The sequence below is a fragment of the Mus caroli genome, unplaced genomic scaffold (genome assembly GCF_978045245.1).
Source record: "Mus caroli unplaced genomic scaffold, Mus_caroli_1 scaffold_4, whole genome shotgun sequence".
In the NCBI taxonomy this organism is placed as follows: Eukaryota; Metazoa; Chordata; class Mammalia; order Rodentia; family Muridae; genus Mus; species Mus caroli.
Window position 1 is genome coordinate 34,026,157 of NW_028227259.1, and position 14,560 is coordinate 34,040,716.

Below are 14,560 nucleotides of genomic sequence, written 5' to 3' on the forward strand. Positions count from 1 at the left end.
CAAGTTCAGGGACTGCGGGCATAAGCCATCATATCAGATCTGAATTTCTACTTCTAATTTTTTTTGAGATTTTATTTATTTATTTTGAGACAAGGTTTCACTATGCATCTCTGGTTGTCCTGGAACTTGCTGTGTAGCCCAGGGGAACTTACAGAGATCCCCCTGGCTCTTTGCCTCTGCCTCTGAAGGGCTGAGATTTAAAGCCTGTACCAACCATCCCCAGCATAACTGTCTTTGTTTTTATTCTGCATGCATGGGTGTTTGTCCCAATTATGTCTGTGTACCACATGCTGCAGTGCCTATGGAAGCCAGAGGGGACATCAGATTCCTTTGGTCTGTAGTTACAGAAGGTTGCGACTTGTCTGTATGAGTGCTCAGAACTGACCCCTGGTCCTCTAGAAGAGCAGCCTGTGATTTTAACTGCTGAACCGGCTCTTTATCCCCCAGTTCCTACTTCTAAAATTAAGTGGTTAGACAAGACCTAGCTGCCTAGAGCTCATCTGAGTTCTGATGGTGTATATTTTCTAATAGTCAGGTGCCTCTGCTGTCACTTGTCATAATTCAAGCAGAGTACAGTAGCACACTTAGGATCCAGCTGCTTAGGAGGCTGAGAGCGTTTTGGAACTGACCTGGGTGGCACAATGAGACAACACCTCTTTTAAAAACAGTCCCAACTCGGCTGAGCGCCTGCGGCTGGGCTGGGAAGTGCACGCTGTGTGCGCATGTGCAGCATGGTGAAGAAACAAAAAGGACCTTTCAGAAGTGGGTTCTCACCTTCCATTATGTATAGCAGTGTTTTACCTGCATGTATGTAAGTGCACCATGTTCGTGCCTGGTGTCTTCAAAGGCTGTCGGATCAGCCAGAAGTGGAACTATGGACTGTTTTGAGCTCCCAGTTGGATGCTGGTATGGAACCTATGTCTTCTGAAAGAACAAGGATGGTTTAACTCCTGAGGCACATCCCCAGATTTCTCGGCCACCAGTGTTTAGACAAACCTCAATAAAATGACTCTTCAGGAGTTGGTGCTTCAGACTGCCTCTGTCTATATGGATAGAACAGCTGTATGTTTTGACGAAGGCAATAACCAGCATCCAGTGTGCTATACCTACAAGGCTCTGTTGAGCAAGGCTTCAGAATTATCCGGTTTTCTGTCAGCACACTGTGACTTTGGAGGAATTCGGGAAATTGGTCTCTATTGTCAACCTGGGATAAACTTACCCTCCTGGATTTTAGGGATTCTTCAGATCCCCACAGCGTATGCGCCCATTGATCCAGACTCTCCACCGTCCTTATCAACTTACTTTATGAAAAAATGTGACCTAAAGTATGTTCTCATTGAAAAACAGCAGCTAAGTAAATTCAAATCTTCACATGAGACAGTTCTGAACTATGACACAGTTTCCGTGGAACACAAGGACCTGGCACTCTTCAGACTGTATTGGGAAGATGGTGGGGTGAGCACAGTGCTCAGTGACAGAACAGATCAGCACAAGGTGACGGATGGAGAGGACAGAGTGAGTGCTGAGAGCAGAACCCCAGAGAAGGAGCACATGGACATGCGGCATGACGGTTGCTTGGCTTATGTCCTCCATACCTCAGGGACCACGGGGACACCGAAGACTGTCAGAGTGCCCCATGCATGCATACTGCCTAATATCCAGCACTTCCGGTAGGTCCTGTCCTTGGAATCCTCCCTGGAGTGTGTGTTTTAAGCTGGGTGTCATGGGGACTGAGAGGCTAGAGACGGAAAGAGAACAAGTTTGATGCCAGTTTGTACTATGGAGAGAAAACAGGAAAACAAAGCAAAATAAAAATCTTATATTTTAAAGAAAAAATATATAAAAAAATAATAAAAACAGTCCCAACTCAATAGTCACACTGAAAATGGCCAAGTAAGACTAGAACTTCTTCTGGGTCCACTAGTCTAGGCTCAATGTCTTCTTGTGGCATGTTAATTTCTACAGCAAAATTATATTTAAGACTGTAAATAGATGAAAATTATCAACGTACTGTATTTCCTTTCTCCTCTGTGAATTTATTTTTTATTATTAACACAAATGAGGACATGCCTGCTCCACGAATGGTTGAGAAGAAGGGTTTTATTGTAGCTATGACAGCAAGTTCAGCCAGAGGCATCTGGGAGAAGTCCAGATGAGGGAGAGAAACCAGTGGACAGAGCTTGATCAGCAGACTGAATTGTGGGAAGAGAGTGGGGGGAGAGCAAGATGGGGAAAGAAGAGAGAGAGAAGAGGAGAGAGGGCAAGGGGACCAAGAGAGGAAGCAAGGACCAGGAGGACCAAGAGAGCACATGGCCACCATGGCAGGAATGGGAAGCTGGGGAGGGGACTGAAGCCCCTGTACTGAAGAGAGTTAGGGTAGAGGGCGGGGCAAGCAGGGCTAAGGGGAGTCACAAGTACTTAGTGAGCCTCATCCTGGGTTTCTTTGGGACCTGACAATTTGTTTGGTACAGATCTCAATATATAACCAACCCCATGTGGCACTCAAAGAAAACTGGATGTTTGGATCTATGTAGATAAAAACCTTTTGGCTTGGTATTCCTTCTGGGAAGTAGAACAGCCCAGGCTTGTGAGTCATGGGGTCAGATGTCCTCTACCCATCCCTACGTTAGAGGGTCCATGTCTCAGCCTGGATGTCGTGTTGAGTGTTGTATGGGAAGGAAGACTGATTTGTGGAAGAATCTCTTGTTGCTCCTTGCCCATGCCTCTGAAATGCTAAAGCCAGGATGGGAATTGTTCCAGTGTTGCCTGGAGAGCTCCTTAGAGGCCAGGGCTGAGATGTTAGCTCAGTACCTGCACAGGGAAGGGACAGATGAGTGGGTGAGTGACAAAGGTTGACGTGGAGCTCATTATGTGGTAGATGCAGGAGTGTTCACTGAACCCGTGAAATCTGTGAGGCTGGCAGTCACGAGAAGCACACTGTGAGGTCATCAGTTGGGAGGAGGAGGAGGAGGAGTGTGTGTGTGTGTGTGTGTGTGTGTGTGTGTGTGTGTGTGTGGTTAGAATGCTGTTGTCGCTGTGCTGGCAGAGCCTTCGTCAGAGCCCTGAAAGGGGCTGAGTGGGCTGTGACTCAGCCCTGTGACTCACTCACTGTACTGTGGGCTCCATCCTCTGGGTACATCCTCTGGACCATTGAGTTTAGTCTCAAGCAGAGGAGGGTGAGATCTGGGCCAGCACCCCTGGCTGACTCACCTCCTTGAGCTGAAAGGAAGGAGCCAAAGCCCAATTCTCTTGTACTCTCGTCACTCCGTGCCTCCCTGGGGCTTCACATGCAGACTCAGACTTTCTGAATGAATAGATTCTGCCTACTTGATTAATGATCCACCCCACCCCCATATTTTCCTGCTCAAACTGCATAGTTTCCCTGGTCCTTCCCTACGGTGGTCTCCTGAGCTTCTGGTATGAATTTGAGGTCAACCTAAAAAGATCCTTACAAGATTCTCAAGACCCCCTAGACATCATGGCTCCCCAAACCTTTCCAGTTTACCAACCAGTTTTCCATCCCTTGGCAACTTCTGGGGCTAGCAGGCTGGTGCTCACACTGCTCCTCGGGTACAGTAGTTACCTGCTCTGACCAAATAGTTGGCAGAAACAACTTAAGAGGGGGTATTATTTGCTTGTGGTTTCAGAGAGAGTCTAACCTTGGATGCCTGGCTCTACAAACATGGATGGAATATCCTGGCAGTGGGAACATGCAACCTGCCACTCTCCTCATGGTTGGCAGGAAGCAGAGGAAATTATAAAGGCCCACACACTAGGGACAACCTTCAAAGGCGTGACCCCAGCTACCTGGCTCTTTCCAACCAGGTTCCACTTAAAGTGGAACCTTCACAAACCAGCACCACTAGCTCAGAGCCAAGCATTTAATTCATGACCTGGCAAGGTTGCACGCTCAAATTGCAAAAGAAAGGCATAGAAGCCCCAAGAGGAGAGGAATTAGGAGAGAGGTTCATGAAGGGCATTGGTGGACAAAGGTAGAGAGGGCAGGGCTGCACAGGCGAACTGACAGGCATTGGGTTGGTGGTGGGCTTCGGACGGGGGACAGTGTTGTGACATGACAGGACAAGGAAGATGGCTGTATAGGAGTGGGAGTCAGGGACAAATGGATTTCTTAGAGTTTTAAGGTCTCAGGTATCACAGGTTGGCTTCAGACTCAACTATGTAGCTGAGGATGATTTTGAGCTCTGGATCCTTCTGCCTCCATCTCCCAGTTTTGGAGATTGTAGGTGTACATTATGTCGACTTCTATGGAAGAGAAAGGAAGAGCTACTGAGGGTTTTAAACAGGAGGTGCTAAAAAGTAACTCGCGGGCCAGGCGTGGTGGCGCCCGCCTTTAATCCCAGGCAGAGGCAGGCGGATTTCTGAGTTCGAGGCCAGCCTGGTCTACAAAGTGAGTTCCAGGACAGCCAGGGCTACACAGAGAAACCCTGTCTCGAAAAACCAAAAAAAAAAAAAAAAAAAAAAAAAAAGTAACTCGCTAAGGAGGTAGTATTGAAAGAAACTGGAGCTGGGCTGCTGGGGGCTGCTGGGGGCTCTGGAGATACTGAGGACAGCAGGGAGCTTCTGGGGCCTGCCCTCCACAGTTGGGATGAGACATTCAGAGTCTTCCTATAGGCAACAGCAGAGGGTACACTAGAGGACTGGGCGACACCCAGAGAGCTCTAGGAAGAGGGATAGGAAAGCTCTTGGGCTTATGTCCAGTCAGCGGGTGAAAACATGGGTCTTAGGCTATTATTCTGAATAAATCACACACACACACATACCTCACTACAAAGATAGCTGGAATGCTGCGTTGGTGCCATCCACACTCAGATGTGAGTGAAGCTGAGGCAGTACATGAGACGAACAGGGAAAGGACTAGCTACCATGGACCAAAGGCAGCACAGCAATAAGGTCATCCCCCCGCCCCCGCCCGGTCCCCAGGAGGATGTTCCCTGGTAATGGGTCTGACTTCATTTCTGTTGCTGTGATGAAATTCCCTCATAGACAGCCATTTCTGAGAGACGGGATTCGTTTTAGTTCACAGTTCTAGGCTATGGTTCATCCCTTTGGGGAAGTCAAGCGGTGGGAACTTGAAGCAGCTGATCACACCCACATCACCAGTCAAGAGCATCGCGAGAGCATGCTCGCCTGCATAGCACTCAGCTCTCCTCTTTCCTCTTCTATTAATTAACAATTAATTAACACAATCAGGACAGTGTCCCACAGACATGACCACAGGCCACCAAACCATGATCTAGACAGTCCCTCACTGAAACTCTCTTTCCTGGTGATTGACAATTCCAATTGGCAATTCCATGAAGGCACCTGCCCACCCATGGCTTCCTTTGATGTGGACAAGGCCCTGTGGAGGACACAGTGGCTTTCCTCAGATGGTCTCGGGTGTGATGAACTGAGGGAAGGCCTTGCTTCCTCCCTCTGTTCTCCTCCCTCCACCCAGTGCGGGCTGCACAGGTTACCCAGGAGCTGAAGATAGAGCCCACTGGGAGTTCCCAGAACTCGCAGAGGTGTGACTGCAGGCTCTGGGAAGGGCCCGGGTTCCTTGAGCCCTTTAGCCATGGAGGGATGTAGAAGGGCTAGGGCTTTCAGAAACAGTAAAATAAATAAAAACAGAGACAATACTAAATGTAATTTTGAAAGGCAGCTTATAATTTTTCTGCAAGTACATTCCAAATATTTCATGGGTGGCACCTAGTTAAAGAGTATTTGCTTGGGCCTGGAGAGATGGCTCAGAGGTTAAGGGTACTTGATGCCCAGGGTTCGGTTCCCAGAACTCACACGGTGGCTCACAACCATCTGTTATTATAATTCTAGGAAATCTGATGGTGCCTTCTGACCACTGCTGGCACCAGGCATGAATATGGAGCATTTACATACTGGCAAAACACTCATACACATAAAATAAAGTGGATAAATCTAAATTTTTAATTGATACTTTTCTGTAACATAAGTCTTATAGGGCAGCTGCTTTTTCTTTGCAGTCACTAAATTTCACAGCATATAGTGGGTGCCACACTCCCTGTGCAAACCAGAGCGTGGTGAAGTGCCTTCTGTGTAAACCAGTGGCTCGTAACCTGTAGGTTGTGACGCATGCTGCCCCCCCCCCATTAACCGGCCCTTTCACAGGGGTTGCCTATGACTATCAGAAAACAAGATATTTATATTACAATTTATAACAGTAGCAAAATTACAGTTATGAAGTAACAACAAAATTTCATGGTTGGGGAGTCACCAGAACACAAAGAACTGTGTTAAAGAGTTGTAGCTTCCGGAAGGTTGAGAACCACTGCTCTTGACCATAGTAAAAACGATCGTCCGGATATGGCAGAACACCTGGCAGGCAGAGGCAGGGGCATTGCTGCAAATTCTAGGCCAGTCTGGTCTACTTAGAAACTTCCAGGTCAGGGCTGGAAAGATGGCTCAGCAGTTAAGAGCTCATTTAGAGGACCCGGGTTCAATTCCCAGCACCCACATGGCAGCTCACAGCTGTTGGTATCTCAAGTTTCAGGGAACCTGACACCCTGATGCAGGCAAAACAGCAGTGCCATAAAAATAAATAATGTATTAAAAGTAAGTTCTGGGTCAGCCAGGACCGTTTACTGTAACAAACAGAAGAATTAACAACTGTGTCCTGTGCCTACCCTGGGACCTTATCTGGGACCCAGGGCCATGTAAGAGAAGGCCTGCCCCTCGCTCAGTCCAGCAGCCCAGGCTGCTGTGGCCGCTCACACAATGGCGCCACACTTGCCTGGATGAATAGACTGCCTTGGATCCAATGACCAGCCTCAGAGGGACCAGGCTCTCCTCTGAGAAGAAGCCACTCAAGCCCTACAGGGACTGAGACTGGACAGCCTGGGCACCAGGGCCGTGGAAGAACAGGCTACTCCTGGGCCTGAGAACTGATGCCTGTTTTAGTGACAGTCATACACAGCTTGCCTGAACTCTAGAGATGTCTCACGCTTCTGACTGTATTGTCCAGCCATCAGCCTCTAGGACTTTCCTTGCCCCTGTCTGACACAAGTGACGGTAGAGATTTCAGAGTAGCTCAGAAGAAAGTACAAAAGATGCTAGAATCTGCATCCTCCACTGGTGGTGGGCCTCCCTGTTTCCACTGGAGGGCAGGCCTTAAGACGATGCAGGCTGAAGGGCTGGAGAGATGGCTCCGCACTTAAAAGGCCAGCTGCTCTCCAAGAAATCCTGGCTCCCAGCGCCCATTCAATTGGCTTACAGTGGCCTGGCATTTTAGCTCCTGTGGGTCCTATACCTCTCTGGCTTCTGCAGGCACCTCATGTGCAGGTGCATACCCATAAGACCATAGCTCTGTCCTGGCCACAGGCACAAGGCAGAGGCCGGCAGCTCTCTTGGGCACACGTCCCCCGCCTGACCTAAATGTGAAATGGGCAGAGGAATCTTCATGAAGATCCACCTAGGGCAGCAAGACAGGGCAATGCTAGTGTTGTGGGGGTAAGAAGGGAACTTGGAGCAATAGAGAAGAGTGTCCCAAGCCCCAGCAGCCTCCCAGCATCCCCGTGGGCGCCTACCTAGAGAGCACAAGAGCCGGTCAAGCAGTGTCGGTGATGGTTCTAGCAGGCTTTGAAGAAGGGAGACAAGGAGGTGTGTGTCAGGAAATGTGGGTGTGGAGTTGAAATGTTGAACCCCTCAGCCATCATTTCTTCTCAGGATTATTCCAGAACAAAATAAGCTCTTCTCTGAGAAGGGTTATAGACACAAAGTTCTAGTGGCATGGATCAAATCAACCAGAGTTCTCAAGTCAAGCAGAAGGCAGGGCCTGGTGCCACCAATGGGACAGATGATGTTCCTGGGAATAAAAGTTAGTCTCTTCTGCTGTGGGGAGGAGGATGCCTAGCACCTCGTTCTCACTCTTTGTTAATAAACTTACACAGTCACACAGTACTCCCAAGGAACGCTGACAGCCTGTGTTTATGTGTTTATGTTGTCTCTGAGAAACTACAACTGTTATGTGGATTTTTAACAAAATGAATTTTGTTAATACAATATAATAATTGAAGCCAAAAGGAGAGGTGGATTCCTCCAATATGTTTCTCATTCCTGAGCTTTTCTTCATGTTCTTCTCCCTTCTCTCTTAAAACAGGGACAGTGACCTATCTGAGACCATCTCTGATGAGGTCCAGGCAGAGAAGCCAGCTTGTAAGATTGTGCCTGTCACTCTGAGAAGATTCCACTCTGAGAAGAGGGGTCACTGTTCTTCCCTGCTGTTTCCAGGGGTTTGGTCTTCTTCTCTGCTCTTTTTCCTAGAAGAGGAACTCAGGAATTATCTGAACCCTAAGCTTGGTGCCTGGGTCTAGGAATGTGTGGCCTTAGAGAGTAAGGTGGGAGGGGCAGGAGGAGAGGAGAATTGAGAATCTATACGAACCTTAGATATCGACACCATTGATCTGCTATTACTTCTCAAACTCTAGACCAGTAACTCACATACCGGCCTCCAGAATGTTTCAGACAAACTTACTTGAGCCAGAGAAAGTTACAATGACAGCGCAATACAACCTAACTTTCCCACATCAATCACAGCAGACTTTGTTCTCCAAAAATATGGCAGGTGTTCAGAAAGAAGGAAATATGTACTACCACAAATCCTTAAGACATCTTGGTAAAGGGGGAAAGCGATTTGCAGGATGATATATACAATATGGTCTCACTTTGGTGTAAACAAAAACATTGAAATAATAAGATATTACTATATGTAGGCTTGTAACATATGTTTCTGAATATATGCGAATGCATAGAAAAAGGTCTGGATTCATACTAAATTGTCTTGTTTATCTCCATAGAGTAAGACTAGGAGCTGGAATTGACAGAGACCAGATTTTAACTTTTTCAGTGATAACTTTTTCCATATACTTGAAATTAATTTTTAAAATTAAAAGAAAAAAAAAACAATGGCCACATTCTGAGTGACTTGGTGTGGGACATGTGACTGATTCTAGTTCAATCACTGTGGCTAAGGGAATTATAGAGTTAATAGTTGACATGACTGGTCCCAACTGGCTCCTGTGCCCACCCCTGTGAGTCTTGGAATCATAAACAGTTGGCAGACCCTTCCATGATGACACGTTTGACTGGTGAAGCTGGGCAGACAATGCAATACATCTCTACAGAGAGTGCAATGGCGTCACTACCTCCATGGGTTTGTCTCTGCGTCACCCATGGTGAAATACTATGATCAATGTTACTACACAGCGTAGGCTGAATGCCCCATAGCCTGGACATCTGAAGTCTGAGCTGTTCCACGGGTGGCTGAGATGACAACACGTTTGTTTCTGTTGCTCAGTGTTCATATATAGTGTAGATGAACTATACAAGCAAAACTATTTAAAATGTTGTTTATTAACTTATTTACTCAAATAAGTTCAGGCTTAAAATGGTGTATACAAAGTGTAGTGATTTTCATGTTCAGACTCATGTCCCATCCCAAGGATATTTCGATTATGTATATGAAAATGTTACAAACTCCAAAAATATTAGAACTCTGGAACACCTCTAATCTCAAGCAGTTCATATAAAGGACTCTCAATGTACCTTCAAAGGGGGTCAGCATCTGTTCTGGTCACTGGTGCTTCCCAGGAGCCCAGGCAAGGTCTATCTCTACCACAGGTACCCAGCTTATTAAGGTGGGAAGGAGACTGCACTGCTAACCTCTGTGACTACCCTGCAGGTGCTATCTATCCTAGGTGCACAGAGCTGACAAAGGCAGTTCCTTCCTCAAGACTTCATGCAGACACAGAGGGGAGAGAGGAGCAGGAAGTCAGATGACAGCTCAGGACAGGGTCAGTGCTTGTCATATCAGGGAGTGGCCCGGAAGTGCACCTGCACAGCTTGGCAATGACACACGATTAAGTGATGCTCTCCTTCCGGGGGGACAGGAATTGGCAGATGACCCTGAGCCTGTGTCAGAGCTGCACAGATCTCCATGGAAGAGGCTGGAAGGAAGTGAGAGAGGCAGGCCACTTAGGGTTCCAGCTCTTGTGTCAGTCACACTAACTTGTCAGGATCCTTTCTGTGTCTGAAAATTATGGATTTTATTATTATTATTATCTATTTTTGTGAGTGTGGCATACGCGTCCACCGGTGAGCAAGTGGAGACCAGACCAATGTTTGGAGTCAGCTCTCTATTTCCACAGTAGGTGTCTCGTGAGAGCGTAGCAGGGACTCCAACCCAGGTCATCAGGCTTGGACAGAGGGTGCTTTTACTGGTTGAGCCATGTTGTTGGCCCATTTTTTAAAAGCCTCTCTCTTGCTGGACATGGTGGTATATGCCTTTTAATCCCAGCACTGGGTGGGTGTCTATAAGTCCCAGTCCAAGCCTGGTCTACATGGTGAGATCCAGGAGAGCTAAAGCTACAAATTGAGACCCTGTCTCAAAAACAAACAGAAAAGTGTTTTAGCCGGTGAACACTGCTCTGCTCCAGCTCACTGTAGTCATGGAAGCATCAACAAAACCCCAGAGAGCTGTGTTCTAAGGAAGCTCACCACAAGGAAGGAACAGCAGAGGATCCGAGCCCTGGGGGTCCAACAGCAGGGAACATGGAGCTTATTGAAGGAAGAGGGAAAGAAGAGGGGGTGATCTGAGGGAAAGAACAAAGAGGAGCTAGGGACGGGAGAAGCTAAGGACAGAAAGGGGATGGTGGGAGGGTTGGGGGGAGCAGGGTGTGCGGGCATGTGCAGGAATGAGTAGCAGCAGTGTGAACTTCTGCTGTGGAGCTCTGGAAAGAAAATGGAGTCTCAGAAGCCAGCCTGAAGGAGGATGCTAAAGGCATGAAGGCTGGAGAGCATAGGGTACAGAGGTGGAGAGGGACAGAGTTCCCCAGTGGTGGTGCAGGGAAGGGGGTGGGGGACAGGAAGGAGCTGATTCCCTGCCCAGGGTGTGCTGTGTGTGTGCGTGTGTGGGTGTGTGGTGTGATATGCACATGCATGTGTTGGGGATTGAACCTAGCAGAGTGCATCCATGCATGCTCGGCTGGCACTCTACGGGGAGCTACAGACAGCCTCGGCCTTTTGCTTTTCTTCCTGCTCTGATCCTAGTTGTGCTGACCACCAGAGTCCAGGCTGCATTCTCTAGGTTTGATGGATTTTCTAGTTGAAGAGACTTGAGCATTTTAATTGCTACAATCAAAGTGATGTAGTTATTGAACCTTGGGCTGGGTTTGGATGACTGAGTTTCCCATAAAGACCTCAGAGGAGAACGGGCTGGCAGAGACCACAAGCGTCACAGCTCTACAGCTCTGAACTGAACAGATTCCAGGATACTTTTTTTTTTTTTAGATGTATTTATTTTTATGTGCATTGGTGTTTTACCTGCATGTAAGTCTGAGAAGATACCAGATCCCCTGGAATTGGAGCTACAGACATTGTGCTATAGACATTGTGAGCTTCCGTGTGGTCCTGGGAACTAACCCTGGGTTCTTTGGAAGCAGCAAGTGCTCTTAACCACTGGGCTATCTCTTCAGCTCCCTACCCTGCCTCCCCTTTAAGGCAAGGTCATATGTAGACTATCCTGGCCTTGAACTCATTATGTAGCTAAGAATGGCCTTGAACTCCTGATCCTCCCATCCATCACTGGAGTACAGGGTTATAGGATGTCTTCCCCTAACTTTCTGTCACCCTGACCCTTTACCAGTCCTACTGCCACCAGCCCATTAATTCCAACAGTTGAGACCCTGCAATGATCCACCTCCACCTCTTGCTATGGTCCTTACGCCGTAGATAAATACTATTTGTTCAACAAATATTTACTTCCAGGGATGCTGACTGCTGTGTGGTTCTGGGCCTTCACCCCTGACATCCTCCAGGGCAGGGGCTGGGACCCTACAACTACCTTCCCTCCTGAGAAGAAGGCTGACCAGAACCTTTATCTTTAAGGAGGAAAAAGACCAGGAATGGCATTTGTGTCCCTACCATTATGCAGATGAGACACACTCTCTTCCCTGTATAACATTTCTGCTGACATTTACAACCAGTTGGGGTATTCAGGGCCAAAGCCATTGTCCAGGGAGCTAGTGGAGGCTACCGAAGTGACAGCCCCAGGCTTGAGCTGGGGACTGGCCCAGGGCACATTCTAATGAGGTAGAGGGAGGAAGCCCTGCTGGAAGAGCATCTGTGGTGGTTTGAATGAGCTTGGTCCCATAGGCTCATACATTTGAATGCTAGGTCTGCAGGGAGTGGCAATATTTGAGAAGGATTAGGAGGTGTGGCCCTGTTGAAGGAAGTGTGGAAGTGTGTCACTGGGAGGTGGGGCGATAGGCTTTGAGGTTTCCAGAGCTCATGCCAGGCCCAGCATCTGTTTCTGCCTGTGGATCAGGATATAGCTCTCAAATCCTTCTCCAGCACCATGCCTGCCACCACATCAGAGTCATGGTGATAACAGACCAACCCTCTGAAACTGTAAGCAAGCTCTACAATTAAATACTTTCTTTTATAAGAACTGCCTCGGTTGGGGCTGGAGAGATGGCTCAGTAGTTAAGAGCTCCAACTGTTCTTCAAGAGGTCCTGAGCTCAAATCCCAGCAACCACATGGTGGCTCACAACCATCTGTAACTAAATCAGACGCCCTCTTCTGGGGCATCTGAAGACAGCTACAGTGTACTTACATATAACAAATAAATAAATTTAAAGAAAAAAAAAGAGCTGCCTTGGTCATGGTGTCTCTTCACAGCACTAGGACAGTTACTAAGACAGCATCGGGGACAACAGAGTTCCAGTTTCTGGGGCCAGCTCAGCCCCTTACCCACAGTGTGACCTGACATATCCTTTCCTTCTGTAGGTCTGATCTTCCTGATCATTATAGATGGGCTTCAGGGCACTGTAGGCAAAATTCCCTGCATGTTTATATCTTGGGGTGGGGGGTATGCAAGGCTACCATTGTTTTACAGAGGAATTTATTGTCCTAACAGAAGTTTGGTGACCTCTGTGGTCCCTTGAGCTGGGTGCAGGGTAGAAGGAGGCTTCTAGGGTCCAAGAATACCCCTGTAACCAGCCTCATATCAGAGATTCTCCTGCATCAGTGTAGGGATTACTGGCATGAGCCATCTTACCCTGTGACATCTAACAGTTTTGTTGAGGTGTAAGTCTCGAACCATATAATTCACTCAGAGTACACAGTTCATGGTCTTTCAGTAGACACATGCTGCCATTGCCATAGCTACTTTTAAAACATTCTCACCATCCCAGCCACCTGAGCCCTGAGCAACCACTAATCTATCTTGTAGGTTTCCCTGTTCTGGAGCTCCCATGTAAAGGAATTCTTATGCTATCCCTACGAATCATCCTTCCAGATCATCAGCCAGATCATGACATGTACCAGTACCTAGCATAATCAGCAGCGACTGCTGACCTGCACAGGTTAGTTAGCCATTTACCAGTTGATGGGTGTTTGTGCTGTTTCTCCATGAATGAGCATTTGATTCCAGTTTCTGAGTGGATGGACCTATGTTTTCATTGGGGCAGGGCATAGACCTAGGAGTGGAATTGCTAGTTCACACTGTAACTGTGTGCTTAACCATTTGAGGAGCAATGAACTACAAGGTATCACTTCTATTTCTGAACCATTTTGTATACATTGATGTTTTGACTATATAGATATGTCAAATACACACACACACACACACACACACACACACACACACACACACACATATATGAGGGTGTCAAGATTCCTTACAGCAGGAGTTACAGACAGTTGTGAGCTGCCATGTGGTTGCTGGAAACTGAACCCATGTCCTAGGGGAGAGCAGCCAGTGTTCTTAACCGCTGAGCCATTTAGCAATGCTGAACCATTTTGAATATGAGTTGCAGACATACCCATTATCCCTAAGTACTCCAGAGAAAACAGGAGTTAGACCAAGGACATGCCGTGCCATAATCAGAGGTCAGCGATCAACTATGGAACATTCAACATGGATGCTTTGTTTGTTTGTTTGACACGCTGTCATTTTAGTTGAGGCAGGTTTGAAATTCTGCAGTCAAGACTGGTTAATACAATGTTACTACTCAGATATACCTATTATTATGTTTAAATGTTACCACATACACCCTTCTGTAATATTGGACAGATCCCTTGCTGGTCCTGGTTTTTCTGGTTTTATGAGTGGACACTCAGGTCAAGCCACTGCTTGGTGACAAAGAATCCTTAATCCCTCTCTGCAGAGGTGTCCTCTCATGGGCCCAGGGGAGCACCTCTGCAGACAGTTCCTCACCTCCCAGGATTTACTAGCAGTGTTTAATCAAAGAGAGACCACCCATGGGCTTTCACTCCCTCAGGACAGCTTAAGTGACCTGAGCTAAGAGGCCCAGAGACTGAGAGGGCCACAGGTCCCAGGCAGATGGGACCCAGCAGGCAAAGGATTTCCCCTGGGTCCAGAGAGGCCCCAGGGTCATCCTAGACCGAGCAAACCTGGGAAAGGCTGCTGCTGGGGAGTGGCATCAAATCCCGGAAGGCAGCAGGGCGGGGAGCAGGAAGCCTTCAGTTTCTGGAAAGGACCCTGATGCAAGACCCACTGAGCCCACT

General features: G+C 47.7%; 1 protein-coding gene across 1 annotated transcript; it reads left to right on the plus strand.

Moving 5' to 3' along the window:
* The first annotated feature begins 704 nt into the window (after window positions 1-704).
* Window positions 705-8,428, plus strand: LOC110294175 (beta-alanine-activating enzyme-like). Its single transcript, XM_029477336.2, has 2 exons — window positions 705-1,670; window positions 8,132-8,428. Exons 1-2 carry the CDS (start codon window positions 1,006-1,008, stop codon window positions 8,343-8,345), a joined length of 879 nt encoding a protein of 292 aa, XP_029333196.2. The 5' UTR covers window positions 705-1,005; the 3' UTR covers window positions 8,346-8,428.
* The last annotated feature ends 6,132 nt before the right edge of the window (window positions 8,429-14,560 follow it).